The following is a 21,971-nucleotide window of genomic DNA, read 5'->3' as shown; positions in this document are numbered from 1 at the left end:
TGTACTACTTGGCCCAAATATAATTTAAATATTTACAATGAATCCTAGACTAGGTATTCCTTAGCCCATATAAACATCAATTTGGGCCTATTTAGCTCAATTGAAGCCCAATTTTCTTAGATCCTTCTTACCATCGCTCTTGTGGTGGGTCCCTTGGCTTGGGGTTTGTCATCATTCCCTCCTTCTTGAATGTGATTTGTTCTCAAATGTAGAGGGTCTACCTCATCATCTATGCTACATGTAAAAGGAATTAAGTCACTAACATTGAAAGTAGCATGGAGTTCATACGCACTTGGCAGATATAACCTATATGCATTATTGTTGACTCTTTTGACCACTTGAAAGGGACTATCACCACGAGGGTTGAGTTTGGACTTTCGTTGTTTTGAAAAACTATCTTTGCTCCAATGTAGCCAAACCCAATCACTTTCCTCAAATATTGTTTCTCTTTTCCCCTTATTATTTTATTTTTTGTATCTCTTTGTTTGCTGTTGTATTTTATGTCTCACCCTCTCATGCATTTTCTTTAGAAAATCGGCCTTATAAACCCCTTCCTTGTGAATAAAGTCACTTGGAGTAGGTAAGGGTATGAGGTCTAAAGGAGTGAGAAGATTAAACCCATACATAACTTCAAATGGAGAGACTTTGGTAGTTTTATGGACTACCCTATTATATGCAAACTCTATGTGGGAAAGATACTCATCCCAAGATTTGTGGTTTCCTTTTAAGATTTCCCTTAACATAGTGTCGAGAGATTGATTACCTACCTCTACTTGCCCATCAGTTTGAGAGTGAGAGAAAGTAGAGAAATTAAGCTTAGTTTCTGGCCTAGACCAAAGAGTTTTCCAAAAGTGGCTTAGAAACTTGGTATCTCTATCAGACATTATTGTTTTAGGTAAACCAAACAGTTTGACCACATCTTTAAAGAAGAGTCTTACTATGTTGCTTGTATCATCTACCTTGTGGCATGGTATAAAATGAGCCCATTTTCTAAAGCAATCCACAACCACAAAGTTTAGAATCAAATCCCCATTGGGTAAACCAAGGATAAAATTCATGCTAATATCTTCCTAAGGGTATGAAGCAATTAGTAGATAGGTGTACACACCATGGGACATAGTCCTAAACTTAGCTTAAAGACATGCCATACATCTATGACAATGTCTTTGGACTTTTTTTCTCATGTGGGGCCAATAAAATCTTTCTTCTAACATGTTTAGAGTCTTATCAACTCCAAAATGGCTCAAAAGGCCCCCTCTCATGTATTTCTTTCACTAGCAGTTTTCTATGAGACCCTTGGGGCACACAAAATTTTCCTTCTTTGAACAAATAGCCTTGGGAAACATATAAACCTCCTTGTGGCTTCTTTTGACAACTAGCAAAGATGGAAGAGAACTCAAACTCTTGTTCATACAACTCAAAAATATGATCAAATCCAAGAATTTAGGCTCCCAAATTTGAAAGCAAGTTGTGCCTTTTAGATAAAGCATCGGTTACAACATTATTTTTGCCCTTCTTTTATTTTATCCCATATGGGAATTGTTCTAAGAACTCCATCCATTTTGCATGTCTTTTGTTCAACATATATTGTTCCTTTAAATATTTCAATGACAAACTCCTTAGACACTAGGTGGTGTTTCTAAGTTGGAAGGGCTCTCACTAAAGTATACAACTCTTTGTCATAGGTGGAATAGTTAAGAGAGGCAACATGAAGTTTTTCACTAAAGTAAGAAATTGGGTGACCTCCTTGTAACAACACTACACCCATGCCTACACTAGATGCATCACACTCTAGCTCAAAATTTCTTGCAAAATCAAGTAATGCTAGAATGGGTGCATTAATGAGTTTTGCCTTGATTTTCTAAAAAGCATACTCTTATTTTCATCTCAATTAAAAGATACATCTTTCTTGACCAATTCATTAAGGGGTGAAGCCAAACTTGAGAAGTTAGGAACAAATCTCCTATAGAAGCTTGCTAAACCATGAAAGCACCTAACATCTCCAACATTTTTAGGGGTAGGTTATTCTTGGATGACCTTGATTTTCTCAGGGTCAACATGAACCCCATTTTTATTGACTATAAAACCCATAAAGACTATACTATCAACACAAAATATGCATTTCTCAGCATTTGCGTAAAGTTGGTTGTCCCTCAAAGTGGAGAGAATAACTCTTAAGTGTCATATGTGTTCATGCAAACTTTGACTATACAACAAAATATCATCAAAATAAACTACCACAAACCTACCTATGCAATCCCTTAGAACATGATTCATTAGCCTCATAAATGTGGTAATGGCATTACCAACCACTCATACAATCCAAATTTGGTCTTAAAAGTGGTTTTTCACTCATCACCTTCTTTAATTCGGATTTGGTGATAATCACTCTTTAGGTCAATGTTAGAAAATATGGTAGACCCATGAAACTCATCAAGCATATCAAGTCTAGGAATTAGGTGCCTATACTTAATAGTAATATTATTGATTGCTCTACAATCACAACATATTATCCACTTGCCATCTTTCTTGGGTACTAACAACACAAGGACTAAGACTCTTTTGAACACAACCCTTCTCTAACAACTCTTGAACTTAAGATTCTATCTCCTCAATCTCTTGTGGCTTAGTCCTATAGGCTGACCTATTTTGAAGACTTGCCCCAAGCACAAGGTCTATTTAATGCTTTATTCCCCTTAGAGCTTGAAGTTCTTTTAAGCCTTCCTTAGAAAATACATCTTCAAATTCTTTCAAAAGTTTTTCTAACTTGGGAGATAGCTTCTCTGGCTATAGAGAAGTTATAGTGCACATGAGTGTTCCTTTACACAACAGGAGGTATGAAGGTTGTTCCTCATGGAGAACTTTTTCAAAATATTTTCTTGTTAACATGTTCTCATGTTGAATAACTTCAAATGGAGAGACTTTGGTAGTTTTATGGACTACCCTATTATATGCAAACTCTATGTGGGAAAGATACTCATCCCAAGATTTGTGGTTTCCTTTTAAGATTGCCCTTAACATAGTGTCGAGAGATTAATTAACTACCTCTGCTTGCCCATTAGTTTGAGAGTGAGAGAAAGTAGAGAAATTAAGCTTAGTTTCTGGCCTAGACCAAAGAGTTTTCCAAAAGTGGCTTAGAAACTTGGTATCTCTATCAGACATTATTGTTTTAGTTCCTCATGGAGAACTTTTTCAAAATATTTTCTTGTTAATATGTTCTCATGTTGAATAACCTTGGGAGAAGGAACACCAATATGTCCCACCTCAGATTCATCTTTATTTAGCTTTTGGACATTTTAAGGACTTTTTTTGTCCTCATTTCTCTCTTTTTCTTTTTTGTTCTTCGTTTGAAGTTGGTCCTCAACCACTTGAGATGGCAAAAGAGGATGAAGAACAAACTTTCTAGCCTTGTGAATGAAGGTAATCTTGTTGGTGAGACCATTGTGCATGGTTTTCTTATGAAATTGCTAAGATCTCCCCAATAAGACATGGCATGCTTTCATAGGTACTTGATAACTGTTAAGAATAAGTAAATTTTCCATCTGAAATTGGCACTTATCATGTATCAAATTGTGCTATTTGTGTACAAAACAAACCTCCTTAATTTAAGATACAAAATAAGATATTGAGAAATAAAGTTTTATGAATTATAATGATATTTTGTTGTTTTGTAGTAAAAATAAAAGAAAATATCAAGTATGTAGCTGAGCCATAGTATTGGAGTAGAGCCATGGAAGTAAAAAAAAACAGGATAACATATTTGGACTTTCTAGCTGAGCACAAGAAATGGAGTTGAGCCTCATGAGGAAACCCTCTTTGCAAGGAAACTTAGAGCCCAAATCCATGAGGTTGAGTAGCCAAGGAAACCCTTCCAAGAAGGAAATGTCACGTGTTAAGCACCAGAACAAGGGGTTAAGCTGAGGAGGAAACCCACTTATGAAGTAACCCGTGTGGCTAAGCGCCAAAAGTTAGGCTGAGCACCGCCCAAAATTCCTATAAATAAAGACCTTGGGTCTTCATTCTGAACATTGAGTTGAGGCTCCACAATGTAGTAGTAGGATAGAATAAGGTTTGTAAGGCACGAGGGAGGTGCTCTTAGTGTAAATCTTATGTGTAGATGTTGCTGGAATTGCATTGTAATATTCAATGAGTAGTTGAACTCCCTCGTATCCAGGTTTGATGTAATAAATTCTGATTATATTCACTTCAACTTCTTGGGTATTTATCTTTGCTTTCATTCAATTATTTATGGTTTGATTTATGCTTAATGATGACTTGATCACTAATCTTATTTCACGGGTTTGATTTGAGTTGGAAAACTGGTCTCAGCTTGTGTTGATAAATTAACGACTCATCCTATTTCACTGGTTAGGATTGAGTTGAAATATTGATCTCAAACTAAGGTCCAATCAATCATCATACATGTATTGGTGTTGATTCAGTAGTCAGAGGGGATGTTGGAGGAGAGAGTCTTGCACATTAAAGTAAGGATTCATTCTACCAGGAGTTGATAATCACATTGGGTTTCAAGTCTTTAGGTTCTAGTGTATCAAGAATGAACCTAGATCTACATAGAAAGAGTACTCCCAGGACATTGACTGATTTGCATAATAAGTTAACAAGATGGTAGTGGTATAGTAAAAAAAGATGAGATGAAATCAATTCATAGCCCCTACTCCACTCAATCTAATTACTACTATCTATTTTTACATGCACTCTTTATCACAAATCCAAAAACCCATAAAAGAAAACTACCAATATACTTGTTAAATCCTTGTGGATATGACACTTGTTGATACTACTATGCACTAGTGCACTTGTTGGGAGAGGGTTGTTGTTATGAAACAGTCATCAGTACTACATCACATAGCACACTATTTTCATACTTCCCTATGGAAAGCTTGGCCTCCACTTGATGATTGATTATAAAATTCTCGTCTTCATTAAGCCAATGAAATTTGTAAAAAGATTAAGAGAAAGTGGTCAAAATTGTGCACTAAAATCATCACTAACAATTGCATTTTTCTGTTCCAGTAATCTATTTTAATCTGCACACTTATTTTGCTTGATTTATCACAATTAATTAAGAAGTGAAAATTCAGAACTTTTTGAACTGTAATTGTGTAAGACCTCCACAAAAAAACGAAAAAAAAAATCAAAGAAAAATGTTGAAAAATGAACAAATGATAAATAGTTGAAGTGAAGGCATCTGTTTCCGTTTTCTATCTGACAACATTGTGAAAAATCATAATAAACTTCATTTTTTAGGCTGTTTTAGTCTATTTTCAATTGGCCTTAATAAAGGTGGATTAATTCACTTGTTTTGGGTCTAAGATTGAGATCAGAACAAGCTTTTTTGCAATTTATTACATTTTTGCTTTCTGTTTTCTATTCTTTTTTTCTTTTTAATTTGTCAATCCATTCTAGCACCTTTCTTTAGTTAAATTCTTTTAAGTGCTTACCTTGTTTCTTACCTTATTTCTAGTTTGTCTTCTTTAATTAATCTGAGTATGTTTCACATATATTCCACTTGAGTTTACCATTTCTTCATTTAAGCTTTTCTTGATTTTTCCTTCTTGGCTTCTTTTTGTTTTGGTGTTACATTGTGGTAAAAGGATCACTTTGGAGGTAACCAAATACTCAAGGTAGCATCCTAAGAGGTTGAAACCAAAGTGGAACTCCAAGCTACAAGTGAAGTTCACAAAGGGAAATCCAAGCAAACACTTGAGTAGCCAAGAGAAAAAAAGGGTGGAGTTAAACACTTGAATACCTTTAAATTTGCACCAAAATTTGTGATTGTATTTCTTTGAGTTGTATTTGTTCAAGCTTTGTTCTTGTATCTTTTGAACTAATTAAGTGTCTTGGGAGAGTCTTAGGTGTTCTCTCATTGCTTAATTAGAACCTTTAAAAATAGTGAAAGCGTCAGTAGACAATTAGTGTGTCTTGCAATGACAAGCTTCACCAATTAGGTCACATAACTTAGATTCAATTCTTGCTTTTGTTTATTTGTTTAGTGTGTGTCAAATTCTACTTTAAAAGTTTTTGTGCAACATTCTTTGAATCCCTTTGACTATGAAAGACTTGGTACTTAAGAAATCCAACTAATTCACCTCTCTTTCTTGGAAAAGAATTCAAGAAGTTTGTTATCTACTTCTACTATAGAATTTTTTAGTTAGAGTTTTTAAAATAAAAAATTCCAAAAATAGGATGCATAACCATGTTTAAGGATCCTACTTACCAAATTTGGAGAAAGGAAGAGACCATAGAAAAAGAAAAGGAGAAAATTAAAAGGGAGGCCATACTTGTCATTCTAAAGGAGGAACTTATAATTTTAAAACATAAAAAAGAGAGGTATTTGGAATCATCTCAAGAGAGTATCTCTACTATACTCATGAATGATTTTTACAAGGTCCTAAGCTCTCATTTATAGGAGCAAGTGGTATCAAACCTAGATGGACAAAACTATAAAAGAGTCATCTCGGAAAACTTGGAGAATAAGCTAGAAATCCTCTCCAATGAGAGGTGGACATGTGGCCACTGCATGAGAGAAATCCTCTCCACTCACGTAAGGACACATCGCCACTATTCTTAACAAATCCTCTCCCTTAAGAGAGTGACACATGGCCACTACTCCACTTATGCCTTGCTCACCAAGTTTCAAGACTACTCTTTGACCCTTGGTCAACTCTCTCTAATCACCCCATTTTGTCAACCTCGAGCATTGACCCAAGTTGACTTCAGTTGACCATCTTTCCTATTCTATTTTGGTCCATTATACAAACTCCAAAAGAAATTTCGTATACTACTTGGCCTAGAATATAAGGCCCAAACATTATTTAAATATTTACAACAAATCCTAGACTAGATCTTCCTTAACCCATTTAAACATCAATTTGTATCTATTTAGCCTAGTCTTCTTGGATCCTTCTTGCCATGACTCTTGGCTAGGAGTTCGCCATCACTAAACTTTAATGCAAAATTAGAATTCGTCCATTTTTTAAACTTTAATTCAGTTTGGTCCCTAAACTTTAAAAATGAATAAATATAATTCTCCTAAGTCAAATGCATTGAATTTTTTGAACTTATCGAACACGTTTCAGGATGATGTTTGAGTTGTTTATAATATTTTGACAAGTTATAGTTCAAATGTGAGTCTAGAACAATGTTTAACAAAATATTAATTCATTTTTAAAATTTGGAAACCAAAATATATCAAAGTTTGAGACATAAACTAATTTCAATTTCGCATCCAAATTTAAGGACTAAAAACATATTTAACCCTAATTAAATAAAAAATTGAGTGAAAATTTTAATTTATTTTTTTAATGATATTAGTTTTATACTACATTAAAATTAATGAGTAACAAAAAAAAATTATTTATATTTTGTAAATTAAAATTGTAAAACAATAATACAATGATTACTTGTAGACTTGTTTAAACTCAATGTTATGCATGTTAAAACTTTAAACTTCAACGTGTCCTCGCTTTTGTTGGAATGGAAAGGGATGAGAAGAGTTCAACATGCTTAATATATAGAAACCATTATTTTGAAAAACTGATAAAAATATTAATAATTTATTAACTTTTTTCAAAATATTTCTCCTTCTTAAAATTTACTTTAAATCATTAAGATAATTAAATCAAAAGGTCTTATGCACTTTTACGATAAAGACAAATTTCGTTCAGAGTAAAATTTATTACACGTACTACATGCACTATGTTAACACTATAATCACACTGAAAACTATAATTTCAATGGCGACCACTTAACATGAGGTGGGAAAAAAGAATAATATTTTTGTTCTCATGTTTGTAATGATTATACAGAAATTATTATTGAGAACAATGTAATATGAAGTCCAGAGACTAAAATCTACCGAAATATCAAATCTATCGGTAATCATTACCGTACTGTACGAGGTCGGTTACATGCTAATTCTAGTTTAAAGGTTTTGCCAACTAAGAACTTCAATTACATACTACTTTCCCCAAGAAGGATGAAAATTGGAATCCATGGTGTAAGGCCAGTTTTTTCCTTAAAGTTTTAAAGGTTGCCTTTAAGCTATTGGGCCTAAGGGCGGGTTCAAAGGATAAGCTATCCAAGTCTGACTTAATTGACTCATTCCACACTTTCAGATTTCTACTTCCTTAGTGCTTAGAGCCGCAGTCGTCTTCTCTGTTAGGGTTCCACAGTACATTCAGTTCGCGTTCAGCTTGACCCCGTTCTTAGCTCACCTTACTAATCTACCCTAGGAGCTTATGTGTTCCCCTGTTCGTACCCAAGGACCCACTGCTAGCTTGTTTTCCAGGTATGGGAAGCTAGGGTTCACCCTCTTATCGTGATTGTTCTGCCTGTGCTACTACTATATCATTTTAATATCCCTGGTGTGTTGATGTGAACCTGTGAATAGCGTTATTGAACTGTTGGTGACCTATTGTGTGTTTGTGCACGAGAGAACAGTGGTGAGCACTGGTTTTCTCGCCTAGGCGAGATCAACAGAGTCTCGCCCAAGCTACTTCACGCGAGCGGTCGCTCAGGCGACCCACGTCCTTTCTGAGCGAGCGAGTGTCTCGCCCAAGCGAGAGGGCTCTCGCCTAAGCGAGATCCCGCGCGAAGCTACTGTTCCCCTTTTCAAGCCCTTGCCTAGGCGAAGGGGGCTCGCCTGAGCGAGAGCCTCTCACCTGAGCGAGACCCTTCAGCCTGAGCGAAAGGCTGGGCGAGGCAGTGTGCTGTTTGGTTGTTTATTGCTCTTGGATGATTGGTATTTGCTTGGGTATGATTGCTATGATGAAAAATATATAATAAACTGTTATGTATGAGTGTTATGATTCATGGATGGTGAATGATGGGTATGGTATGAACTTGGCATGTAAACTAAATGAGATGGTTGGTGTTAAGGTGGCATGGTATTGGCATGAATTGAAATCTCATAACTATGGTTTGAGAGAAATGGTTGAGTATGGAACCACCGAGAAAGAAATGAAAAAGGGTGAATTATCAAGAGATGGTATGTAATGTATATATGTATGTGTAATAAATCTTTATCGATTGGTCTGGTATGTTTCGTCTGTGTCAGTGCGTAATTCCTTGGAAATCCCTAGGTGGGATTTCTGGGTCGTGCTCCAGTGGTCAGGACGTAATTCCATGGCCCCTGTTAGTGGGTGTCCATGGTGGTGCCCCATCTATATAACTTGGTAAGGATTCAAGGTAAGGTTGCCTCCTGACACTCTAAGGAGTCAGTTAGTCTCACTTAGAGCGGACTGACTCTTGTGGTGAGAATAGCAAGAGCCCTGAAACTCACTAAGGGCTAACCTTGTGCGTGAGGGAATTGATTCATTGTAACACTTGTAACACATAGCTCGGGGGTGAGCATCTCGGGGCTGAGCAGAGGTATTCACCACAAGTGCAAGCATCTGCTGAATCCGACCAGGTTATATGTATCCAGATGAGTCGAGTCGTGTCTTAGTGTATTGTCTGAGAAGTCATAACATGCTTGGTTGATATGTGTATATGAGATTGCAAAAATATATCTGATTATATGGATGAATCTTTTGTGCTCTAGCTTACCCTACTTTTATTGTTGTGTGTTCTGTTGTGTGGTACTCTCTTTTGCGATGATCATCAACTTGTTGATGTGAGCAGATGCAAGGAACACCCGTGTGCAACAGGGAGGTGACTGTTCCGCTACATAGTCCGCATGGACTGGACTTTAATTTCTTAATGGGATTTTCTTTAGGGCTATGGCCCATGTATTGCTTTATGCTTTATTACTCTACCTTCATCTGTTAGACTTTCCAACTAGTTTTCTATTGGCATCGTGGTGTGCCCAGCTTGGTAGGAGTTGTGTTGAGGACCCCAGGACTACGTTGTTGTACTATTTGTGTGTGGCGTTTCTTTTAGTTACGCTTATTAATTAAATGAGACGTTACACATGGAAGCAGGAAAAGAGTCACATGCTTTAAGGGAAAAATAGGTTGGTGCAAAACTTTTCCTTTAGCTAATATGTTTAGTGTATTTTCTAAAAATTAGCTAGATAGGGAGTTGCTACTTCAGCCTTAAAAAAAATAATCACTAAAACTTCAATCAATTGAAAAATTTTGGTTGAATTCTACCAAAATAATCTTAACAATATTAGCTATAAAATAATTCATATTAACCGTAGCTAAAAAATATAATTTATAAGAGTTAAAAAGTAAAAACAAAAACATCCTTTTTAACATCAATAAAAATTTTTAACAGATATCACTAAAAGAATAATTATGTCAATATTACTTAAAAAAAATTCTAATTACTATTTTATGTAGAGATATAAAAATGGGTTTCAACTCGTGAGCCAACCCGGCTCACCACGGGTTCGAGCCGGGTTGGGTTAAGAAAAATTCAACTTTTTCAAAAGTTGGTTGAACTCAACCCGGCTCAATTAACTCACGAGTTAAACGGGTTCGAGCCGGGTTGAAGGTGGGTTGGCCCACTTAACCCACCAACATTTTTTTACAATTTTTTTAATTTTTTTTTAATCTTCTTTTATTTTTTATTTTTTTTAATAATTATTTACTACTCTTATTATATTTGTTCACAATTTCATATTTTTAAATGCTAGAATGTTGCTTAATTATATTTGAATAGTTTGAATGTTTAATTAATTTGATTATCAAGTTATATATGTTGATACTTTAATCTTTAACTACAATCGTTATAGTAAATTACTCAAGTAACTGTCTTATAAACATTTTTTTCTAAATTAGCATGAAAAAAATGTATAGTTTTTTTATTTATATTTTGTTGAATAGCATGACAGAAAATTTGTAATATTAGCCATGCTTTCTTAGACTATATGGATACTTTCTTGGAAATAATTCTTCATATGTTAGTGGTGAGCATGATCAAAACATTGGTTCTTGATTTTACTATATTGTCATCTCATGGGTTACTTAAAATTTATTTAAATATTTGAATACTAAAAAATAAATAAATAAATAATTTTTTTAGGTGGGTTGGTGAGCCAAATGTAAGGCCCAGTTTTCTGCTGCCTTATTTTTTTGTAAAGGCTACCCCAAATCGAATGGGCCCAAGGGATGGCACAAAACGAATTCAAACCCTAATACTGCCTTAATCCTAACTTTCTCTCTCACTTTCAGAAAACTGTTCCTTGTCCTAAGAGCCGTAGCCGCCTCTCAATCTCTGTTAGGGTTTGGTACCACCGTAGGCATGCAAGTTCGAACTAGCTCTTTTCCCCTACGTAAGTGTTCCTTCATCCGTGCTTATAGTTCTGCTACTGTTACTCTGGGTAACTCATATTCCCGTTGTTTCTCATTTCTTTCCAGCACCTTAAGTCGCTCCTTGAGCTGCCACGTCTCGCTATTTAGAGTCGAGGTCTCATGCTAGCCATTTCCAGGTAGGGAAGCTATGGCTTACTCATATATTTCATTTTTCCATGTTGTTTAGTTGTTATTTTGAGGTTATGTGGTTGGTGTGATGTTATGATAGCTGTGAACGTATGAGTATGTTGTTTTGGACTGGTGTATGTGGCTGTTGCAGGAAAACAGTGGCGAGACCTGATAATCTCGCCCAAGCGAGCCAGTCTCGCCTAGACGAGATGGGCAAGGACTCGCCCAGACCTTTTTCACGCGAGAGGTCGCTCAGGCAACTAGCTCAGTTTTTGAGCGAGCGAGCATCTTGCTCAGGCGAGGAGAGGCTCACCTAAGCGAGAATGTGTGGTGGTTGTTGTTCTGTGTGTGTCGAGCTCTCGCCTAGGCGAAGGGAGCTCGCCTGAGCAAGAGACCCTCTCGCTTAAGCGAGACCCTTCCGCCTGAGCGAGGAGTTGGGCGAGGCAGTGTGATTGTGTGGTTGTTTCTGGAATCTGAAATGGTTTATGCTTGCTTGGATTGGATTATTGTGTTGAATGCATGAGATAAATAAATCTACATGAGTGATGTGATTCATGGATTGTAAATGATGAATTTGGCATGAACTTAGCATGTGACCTTAATGAGGAGGTTGGTATTAAAGTGGCATGATAATGAGATGAGTTGGAATGGTATATTCACGAATGGAGTATGAAACATGAATTGGTATTGATTGAGCTGGGATGCGAAAGGGATTGACTATAAAGATTGGTATAGTGTAAATACATATATGCATGATGGGTTTTCTTGATTGAATGAATACGTTTGGTCGACAGTCAGTGCATAAATCCTTGAGATCTCTAGGTGGGGTCTCAGTATTGTGCTTCAGTGATTGGGACATAATTCCATGGCCCTGTTAGTGGGTGTCCATGGTAGTGCCCCATCTGTATAACTAGGTAAGGATTCAAGGTAAGGTTGCATCCTGACACTTTAAGGAGTCAGTTAGTCTCACCTAGAGCGGACTCACTCTTGAGGTGAGAGTAGCAGAAGGCCTGAAATTCATTAAGGGCTAACCTTGTGGTGAGGGAAATTGATTTCACTGTAACACTTGTAACACATAGCTCGGGGGTGAGCAAAGGTATCCACCACAAGCGCAAGCATCTGGTGAATCCGACCAGGTTATATGTATCTGGATGAGTCGAGTCGTGTCTTAGTGTATTGTTTGAGAAGTCATGACATGCTTGATTGATATGTGTATATGAGATTGTGAAAATATATCTGATTGTATGGATGAAATCTTTTCTGCTCTAGTTTACCCTACTTTTATTATTGTGTGTTCTGTTGTGTGGTACTCTCTTTTGCGATGATCATCAACTTATTAATGTGAGCAAATGCGAGGAACACCCATGGGCAACAGGGAGGTGGAGATTCTGCTGCATAATCTGTATGGATTGGACTTTAGTTTCTTATTGGGCTTTCTTTAAGGTTATGGCCCATGTATTGCGTTATGTTTTATTACTCTACCTTCATCTGTTAAACTTTTCTATTGGTTTTCTGTTGGCATCTTGGTGTGCCTAACTTTGTAGGGGTTGCGTTAAAGACCCCAAGACTACGCTGTTGTACTATTTGTGTGTGGCATTTCTTTTAATTACGCTTAATAATTAAATGGGACGTTACATCAACTCACTTAACCCACCAACCCGTGGTGGGTTAAGTCGGATTACAAAATTTCTGGCTCACCATAAAGTGTACCAAATTTAGTTCATTCATTTTCAACCCGGCTCGTGGTGAGCCAACCCGTGTGAGCCGAGTTGGCTCACTTTGACATGTCTAATTTTATGGGAGATTATTCTGAACAATGTTGAGAGAAAACAACCTTAAATAACATTAACTAAAACCTATTTAAGTCATTGTTAATAAAAATAAGCATGTTTAATGTCAATAAATAAACACTCTTAATGTTGAAAAGAAAAAAGAAATCTTAACTAACATTTATCAACCAAAAAATCGACTTTAAAATTAAGGCAAAGAAAGAATAAAAAATGGAAATACATGAATTTGAAAAAGAAAAAAATAGAGCAATTTTCAAATGAAATTTAAAATTCCTTAATTAAAAAAAAAAATCCAAATCCCTCCCATAAATTCTGAGAACTTTACTTCATTTCTTAACTTATTTATCAAAACAACATATTTTATTTAATAATTTCAAATCCTTTATAATAATAAATTTCCCTTTTAAAATTCACAAAAATACTATATAAACTTTGGTGAAAGACAAATTCATCAAAATACCCCATCTACGATAATCATTTACACTTTGGTGAACGACAAGAGCTAGACGGTAAAACTGCAGAGATGGACAAGTGGAGAATGAATTCCCTACATTTGGCAATAGAGTAGAGCTCTGGTTTAGCTGTTAACTTTTAGGAACTGCACGTAAGCAGTCAGCAAAACATTCCCTCAAAGGTACAGATGAGGGAATAAAGAACTGGTCAATGTCGCTGACAACTGCAAATAATAAAAATTTGATAGAAAATATGTACAAGTAAATTTTACATTAAGTAAACGAGATCTGCCATAATTATTTAGAGACAGTTTATATAGAAGTAAACCAAAGTGCTGATATTTTGGTTTGATCCCTCCCTTCAATGATAGACTATAATTGATTTTATTCCTAGTACTATCTATCATTGATAGCTGACCCCGCCAGTGTATCCCCAACAAAAGATCATTTCACATCCATATTCTAAAACAGCAAACATGAATTAATTTATGGCACTTAGATATGTTATGTGGTCAAACAATTCCTTCGTAGTCAAACTAATATATTGAGCACAATATATTGCAAAGCACAGGACTTTGCAGGTGTCGAAACCCCTGATTGCCAATTTAACAGAACTACTTCCACATCTCTTGTTTCATTGAAAACCACAATAAAAGCTACACGAGAGAATCAGTCAAATAGGAGGTGTTGCACCCCACAGGATGCCAATTTTACAGAACTACTTCCATATCGTTCCACTGATAACCACAACAAAGGCTACACGAGAGAATCAACCCAACAGAGGGAAGAACTTTTTCAACAAAAACGTTTCACCATCTCTTCTCCTATTCAATCATCATCAAGAGTTGCAGCTATGCCGAATTAAAGTGTTTCACACAACATTACAGAAATGAAAACATTATACCTTTTAAAGCTGTTTGTTCACCAGTATCATAAGGGACAGAAAATCTAAATGGATGTCGGTGTCTATACAGCCTATGCATAAAACATGTTACATATCCTACACAACAAACTGATATGAGTAATTTTACCTCTTCAATAAAACTAGGCTCAGAAACGAGACAAATAAATTGATCCTCAAATAAAGACAGTCAACTAAATGGAAATAACATACCATATACCTACCTACCCTGATTACTAGCTAAATAATTGCTAGTATTCCATGCCTTATTTAGGAAGAAGATTCAACCATTTTGTTCACATCCTCCAAAAGCCCTTTCATCTCACTCTCTAATTTTGTCTTGATATCAGATGATTTAGCATCCGATGCTTCTAGAATTGAGGTGAGACTCTGAAGTTTCTCCTTTATGTAGTTCAATTTGGACGCTTCACTACCTGTTGACAATGAAGTAGATGGCTTGGCTGGAGTTTTGTCTTTCTTCTTCGTTGAAGAAGCTTTGGACTTGGATTTTTCAGACTTGGAACCAGAAGAAAGATACTGGAGTCTGAAAGTGGCTTTTGAAGAGCCGAAGGGGTTCATGTTCAGTGAATCGCTTAAGGCCTTTTCAGCATCAGAGGCTTTCAGGAAGAACACTTGAGCAGTGTAATCACTAGAAAACATAGCCGTTTCTGATTCATTCAGAACACCAAACTTACTATACAGTGTAATAAGATCCGATTTTGAAGGCAGAGAGGATCCTGCCTCAAATGAGGCAAAAAGGGTAGCAGCGCCTGCAGCATTTTTATCAGTCCCCTTCTTGCTAGCCTTAGGTGTAGCAGATTGCTTCTCTTTAGGCAAACCTAAAGTTGTCTCATTCTTTCTTCTTCGTTTCTTTGGCTCTGAATCTTTATTAGCTGATATATGATCAGATTGTGTTTGATCTTTCCCCAGGATTCCGATATCAGATTCTGGCTTCTTTCTCTTCTTGCCAGGTTTAAGCTTCTTGTATACTTTGTAGTTGGATCCTTGGCGATATATGCAGTTTCTGTAGATAAAAATAAAATCGGCAAGTCTTTCAAGAGAATTGGTATCCGCAGGAGTTTGTGGATTAATAGCTGCACAACGAACTTCACGTAGTACTTCTTCCAATGGAACCTGGACTTTTGTTGTATCAATAGTCTTGTTCTCATCATACTTTGATGTTGGGTAATTTGAGCTATCGGGAAGGTCATGTTCTATTGTAAGTCCCTCAGAAAATTTCTCCTGAAATGGCTCACCATTCAACTTCCAAGGTACAGGGGACTCGAGAAGTTTGTCAGAAGCTCCCGTCATTGGCTCTGATACCTGATCTTTGCCAGAAACTTTAGGGGATTCTGTTTCTATCTCTCCTTTCTTCTGTTCTCTGGTTGGAATAGTGAAAGGAGGGGACAAGTACTTGCTTTTCTTCCTTTCTCTTGGCAGAGAACCCTTCTCACTGCTTCCTTTGGCCTTCCCTTCTTGATCAGTTTCCTTTTTGCTTGCACTACTACTAACTTTTCCAATACCAAAAAGCTTTTTCTTCTTTTTCAACTGCGCTAATGCTCCATCGTCACTGATCTCCTTGCCCCAGCTATAACCATCATTTTCGGCACCTGCCATATTTTTATCAGTATTTGGGAACAACTCTTTTCTCTTCTGCATAGGTTTAGATACTATTGTATCCTCAGTGCCTTTCCTCATCCTTCGAACAGTCACTTTTTCAGTTGCATCTCGCTCCTTATTCTTGGCATTGACATCTTTGTCCTCTCCCATAATTTCAGCAATGCTTTTCTGCTTAATCCTATGATTCAACCTATTTCCTGAAATCCCAAGTGGATTCAGTGCACCAGATTTTGGGCTCACTGGCACGGTAGAGTAGTCCTCTTCAAATGGTCCATGGACAGGTATTTCCACTGCACCCTCACTGCTGCCTACATTATTGTCCTCTATACTATCTTCAAGACCAGGAATTGGCTGGGGTGCCTGATACATAGGTAATCTATAACCTCCTCTTGATAGATAAAAGGCTGAAAGCCTAGCCTTCAATATTTCCAGCTCCAGAACATTAGCAATGGAAATAATTTCTGCAATTTGTTTCAATCGAGAAAGTAATTCTGCCGGATCAATGAGAACATCGGAAAGTTTCTCTGTACCATTTTCAGGTATAAGAATTCTCTCTTTGACACCAGAATTGCCTGCCAGTGGCCGAGTAAATTCAGTTTCTTTCACAGCAAATGTAAAACTCATCTTCAATTCCAAAAGCCTTCCAACCTCATTTACAGCTTCCTGTACAGCATTGATAAAAGCCCGGGAGGCACTCTGCTTCACCATATCCTCAATGTTCTCCTCAAATGGCTTCAATTGAGAAGGATGGCACCAAGCAAAGGTTCCATCTCCAAAATACGCCACAAGAAGTCTATTCTTTTGTCTCAGCTTCAAAGCCAAATCAGAAGCATCAGAAGGGTCATAAATCCTGCCAGGCCACCAGGGATGACTCTTCACTTTCCCCCAAACAAAATCTCCAATAGAAAATCCACCACATCCTTCACCACCCAAATCTTCCATTTCCACATCCTTGTTTTCACTTATATCAGCAATTGAAACATCTACAGACACAGTTTTCCCCATTTGATTATCCTCACTCTCACTTTTGGTCAGATCTCTCCCACCTTCCATTCCAACCTCAAAAGAACCATCCTCAGTGTTCAACTTCCTAGTACTATCACTCTCACCACCATGAGAAAACATCAAGTTCCTACCACTCTCTCTCATTTTCAACAAAGAGGAGACCCCATTCATCTCAGAATCAGCCAAACCTTGACAGCTATCATCCCTTTCCCTGCCCGCAAAACCCATCTCATCCGAAAACTTGGTCTCGGAGACCCTGTCCTTCACCACTTCAACACCCCCACCATCCCCCAAACCTTGGTTTCCTTGACCAATGAAACCAACCCCGTTTTCTGAGGCCCCATTTTTCAAAGCACACAGAGCTTCCCTGAGCTCATTCTTGTCAATCTCTGGAGAAGGCGATGAACACCCAGATGGTACCTTTGATGGAGCCTCCACGGTACCCATCAAACAAGAAAGTTTCCTTTCTCAACAATCAACCTAGCTGCGAGTAAAAGCAAGAAAATCAACTCATCCTAGGGTTTTGTCGAGGTTCCATGAATGGAACAAAGTATAAAGAGGGAGAAAAAAATAATCAGAATATGGGGATTTAAAATATTACCAAAAATTAAAAAGAAAATTGATACTAATATAATAAAAAAATCATATGTGCCAAAAGGAATCAATTTATCAGTGAACACAATAATAAAAGAGAAAACGATGCATAAATACCTGGTAGAGCCAAGAATACTAGTGTCCCGGTGAAGCTTACTTTGTGTGCGAAGGAACCCTCAAATCAAAACCATTGACTTGAGGATCTGATCGGTTTGACATACAAGAACAAGAATGTGATTTTAAGACAACACATAAATATTAATTTTTTATTTTTTTTTATATTATTAATCTCAGTAGAAACTGAAGGTGCAATCACAGTCAGAGTCGCGGAGAGGGAGATAGAAAGCAAATTCTGGACCGTTGATTTGCATAGATAACAGATCTTCTCATTTCTCTTGATTTTTGTTATTACAGCTAAGCTTGTCAGGCGGTGGAAAGTGAAATTGACTTTACGATATTTTACATTTTGACGTTATTAAGGGATAACACCCACTTGTTCGAGTAAGAGACGGTTCCTGCTTACTTTTAAATCCTATGATTATCTGTATTTTCTTACAAATATTTAATGTTTATTTTTAAATAATTAAAGCATTTTTTGAAATTTTTGCAGCGGACTGTGATGCTGCATACGGTAGTTCGAAGCTGAAATGAATAAAGATAAATTGCTTAGAAAAGAAAAGATTCTGGTAAAGAAATCTGATTGACACGTTTGTGTTTTGTACGTTTTGCAGACAACTTTTATGTTACCTTTCTATTTTGAGTTAGGAGAATAATAAATTTATTCCATAAACATTTTCAAATTTTTAAATCTAGATAAATAAAACATATAACAACGAGACTTAAATTAAAATTATAAGGAAACATTATACTAATTTTGAACAATATTTTATTTTCAAAATATATCGTACAAAAGATTTATATATATTTTATATTTTATTGTACGATTATGAGAAATTATAAAACATAAGCTTTATAAATTTTAAAATAATTATCTTTCAGAGGTTAAGAATATTGAATAAACATGAAAACATAAAGAAAATTAGCTAAAATAAACCATGTAAAAAAAACTAGTTTTGGATTGTTCAAGCACGGATAGTTGTATTTTTTTATATTACATTAAAAAATTAATATAATTATTATTATTTTAAAATAAATAATTTATTTAAATAATTGTATTTAACTGTTTTAATTATGTATAGTTAAAAATATAATATTTAAATAAATAATTAGATAATATAAATTTTTTAAATAATTAATTATATCTTTTTGTTATAATTCAATTAAATAAAAATAGTATTATTTTAATATTATTTTATATGTTAAAGTAATAAATTATAAAAAAATATAATTAATAATGCCAAAACCAATAATAATAATGAGTTATACTAATAATACTAATAATAATACCAAAATTAAAAATAATAATAACAGTACAAATAGTTATTATTATATTGATAGAAATAATTTATACATATAATTATATTTAAATGTTATAATTATGTATAGTTATAAATATTATATTTAAATAAATAATTTAATAATATTAAAAAAATAAATAATTAATCACAGATACTTTTATAACAAAATTAACTAAACATAAATAACACAATTTTATAATTGATTCCTTTAATAAGAATAATACAGATAATAATGCTTACTGCGCTGTTTATAAAAAGAATGGAAAGAAAAACCAACAATCAAAAAATTGAAAAACCCAAGTAGTCGTAAAAAAAATTAAAAGTTTCAAATTTAAAAATAAATTGGATGAAAAGTGTTCAAAATCTAAAGACAAAGAGATGATTAATCAAATAATAGAAGTGAAAAACAAATAGAAATTGACAACTCACTATAACAGATATTATTCTGCTCACTTATTCAAATTTTGCGTACATACTATAATTTTTTTTAAAACAAAATTGGATAAAAAATAATAATAAGTAATATTGTATATTATAAATACATAATAAATATTTTTAATACGAAAATTATTCAAATTTTGTGTACGTACATGTTTGTTTGTGTTTTTTTAGTAAATGTTGAAAAATAATAAATATTTTTAATAATGAAATTGATAGATATCACACAAAAATTATATAATAGATAATCTAAAAATAGAAAAGTTAGATGATAAAAAGAATATAAATAGTAAATCTAAAAGTAAAAATGTAAGGTCCACTTATTGTCAATCATAATGTTTGAGGGCCTAGTCTTATCAATTGGGTCTAAGGTGACCCATAAGGTATCCAAAACCCCTAAATCATCCTAACACACCCATTTTTGCCACTTTTTAGAAAAACCCTTCTCCTTCCTCTCTCAGAACTGCAGCAACTCTCTACTAGGGTTTGGCCTCTAGTTCTCTTAAAGTTAGCTCAATCCCACCTCTACTCCATGTAAGTTGACCTTCAACCCTTATCTTCTCCTCTTTAGCTCTATATTTCGTAGTCCAACATAGGTTCATCGGGATAACCTCATTTTTCTTTCTGGGTTAGTGTTTCCAGCTCACGAATCGGCTCCTGGAGTTGTTGTGCTTTTTTATTGAGTGCTTGTGTCTTCCGCTAAAATTTGTCTAGGTAAGGGAAGCTAGGTCCTTTTTCGTGTTTTTGAAGTATGTGGTTTGTTTTCATCTGTTTCATGCTCAAAATGATTTGGAAAGTGTTTGTATTCGTGTGTGAATGAACTGTATGGGAGTGTTTTGTTGTTTTCTGGTGTTGCAGGCGTGAAACAGTGAGGGAGAACTGCTATTTTTTCCCAAGCGAGCTCGTGTCGCCTAAGCGAGAGTAGCAGAAGCTCGCCCAGGGGTTTTTCTCAAGCACTCGCCCAAACAGAAAATTGAGTTTTTGAGCGACGAACCATCTCGCTTAGGCGAGATGGCCTCGCCTAAGCGAGAGCTCGCAAAACCTTCCAGGGCCTCTGTTCGCAGTCTCGTTTAAGCGAGAGCCTACAGCTTGAGCGAGACCACTCCTCTCGCCTGAGCGAGGGCTCCTAGCTTGAGCGAGACCTAACGCTGGCTGTGCTGATTTCTTACATAATTCTTGTTGGTTGCATGATTGGCTGGTTTGCTTTATTTAAAGTATGAAGTATGTGAATATGCATGTAATATCTGATTGTATGGGCTAGAATTGATGAGTTTGGTATGAGCTTGGTATGAAATATGATTGGATGGTTGGTTATCTATATATTGGCATGAAATTGGTATGCATGAGAACTCTATGGTTGGTTGGTGAAACATGGATAAGGTATGGGTAGGACGTAATTCATGAACCTCATGGTGAGAGTTCATGGTGGTGTCTCATCTAATGGACATAATTCCATGAACCTCTTGGTGAGAGTTCGTGGTGGTGCCTCATGTATGGACGTAATTCCATGACCCTCTTAGTGAGCGCTCATGGTGGTGCCTCAAGTAATGGACGTAATTTCATGAAACTCTTAGTAAGGTTTCGTGGTAGTGCCTCAGTATATAATTAAGGAAGGATTCAAGTAAGGATTGCATCCTAAAGTTCTAAAGAGTCAGTTAGTCTCACGTAGAGCGTACTAACTTAAGTGGTGAGAGTAGTAGGAGGCCCTAGTCTTTGGCAGGATAATGGCCTTAGATGTTTGAAGGCTAACCTTATGCGTGGTAGGGTGAAACCCATTGGCAATGGCTTTGTAGAGAAGTAAAGGCCACCACAAGTGCAAGCATCCAGTGAATCCGACTAATTATATGTATCCGGATAATTGAGTCTTAGAATCTTGCATTGTTTGCTATCACATGTTTGGATGACTGATATGTATTCTTGACTTTGCATTGCATGTTTAGTTGTATGATAAAAATCTTTTTACTCCAGCTTACCCTTTCTGTTTGTTTGTGTCTTTTGTGTGTGGTTTTCTCCTTTTGCGATGATCATCAACTTACTGATGTGAGCAGATGTGGGAACCCCTAGTGGTCACCAGGGTGATGGAAATTCTGTAGTATAGACAAACTTGGGCTGGTTCTCTTTCCTTCAAGTAACCTTTGTAGGAACTATGGCCTATGTAATATTTTGCTCTAGAGGAGCGAACTTTTGATCAACTGTCAAATTATTTCTTTCGGTATTGTTATTGGCATCGTAATGCCTTAATCTTCTTTTCTAGTACATTTGAGATAACTGTAATGGTTTTAACATGTGTACCTTTTTGGTACTGCTATTCTATATTATATCTTGTGTGATGTTACAGTTATAGATTTATTTTCTATTAAATG

The 21,971-nt window shown here is 35.8% G+C and overlaps 1 protein-coding gene across 3 annotated transcripts; it reads right to left on the bottom strand.

The window, feature by feature from the left end:
* Positions 1-14,513: 14,513 nt before the first annotated feature.
* LOC114183450 (PWWP domain-containing protein 3-like) lies at positions 14,514-18,089 on the bottom strand. Of its 3 annotated transcripts, none has more exons than XM_028070474.2 (2): positions 17,870-18,089; positions 14,514-17,638 (listed from the first exon to the last, which is right to left on the bottom strand). In XM_028070474.2, the coding sequence occupies exon 2, from the start codon at positions 17,603-17,605 to the stop codon at positions 14,804-14,806; it is 2,802 nt and encodes a 933-aa protein (XP_027926275.1). In that variant the 5' UTR covers positions 17,606-17,638; positions 17,870-18,089; the 3' UTR covers positions 14,514-14,803. The 3 variants fall into 3 exon arrangements, with proteins under 3 accessions (XP_027926275.1, XP_027926274.1, XP_027926273.1); XM_028070473.2 differs by having other exon boundaries at positions 14,514-17,673; positions 17,870-18,088; XM_028070472.2 differs by having other exon boundaries at positions 14,514-17,642; positions 17,870-18,087.
* Positions 18,090-21,971: the final 3,882 nt, after the last annotated feature.

This window comes from Vigna unguiculata, chromosome 5, assembly GCF_037176805.1.
Source record: "Vigna unguiculata cultivar grain cowpea cultivar isolate G323 ecotype 2 chromosome 5, ASM3717680v1, whole genome shotgun sequence".
NCBI classification, from domain to species: domain Eukaryota; kingdom Viridiplantae; phylum Streptophyta; class Magnoliopsida; order Fabales; family Fabaceae; genus Vigna; species Vigna unguiculata.
This window is presented reverse-complemented; position numbering and strand designations above follow the sequence as displayed.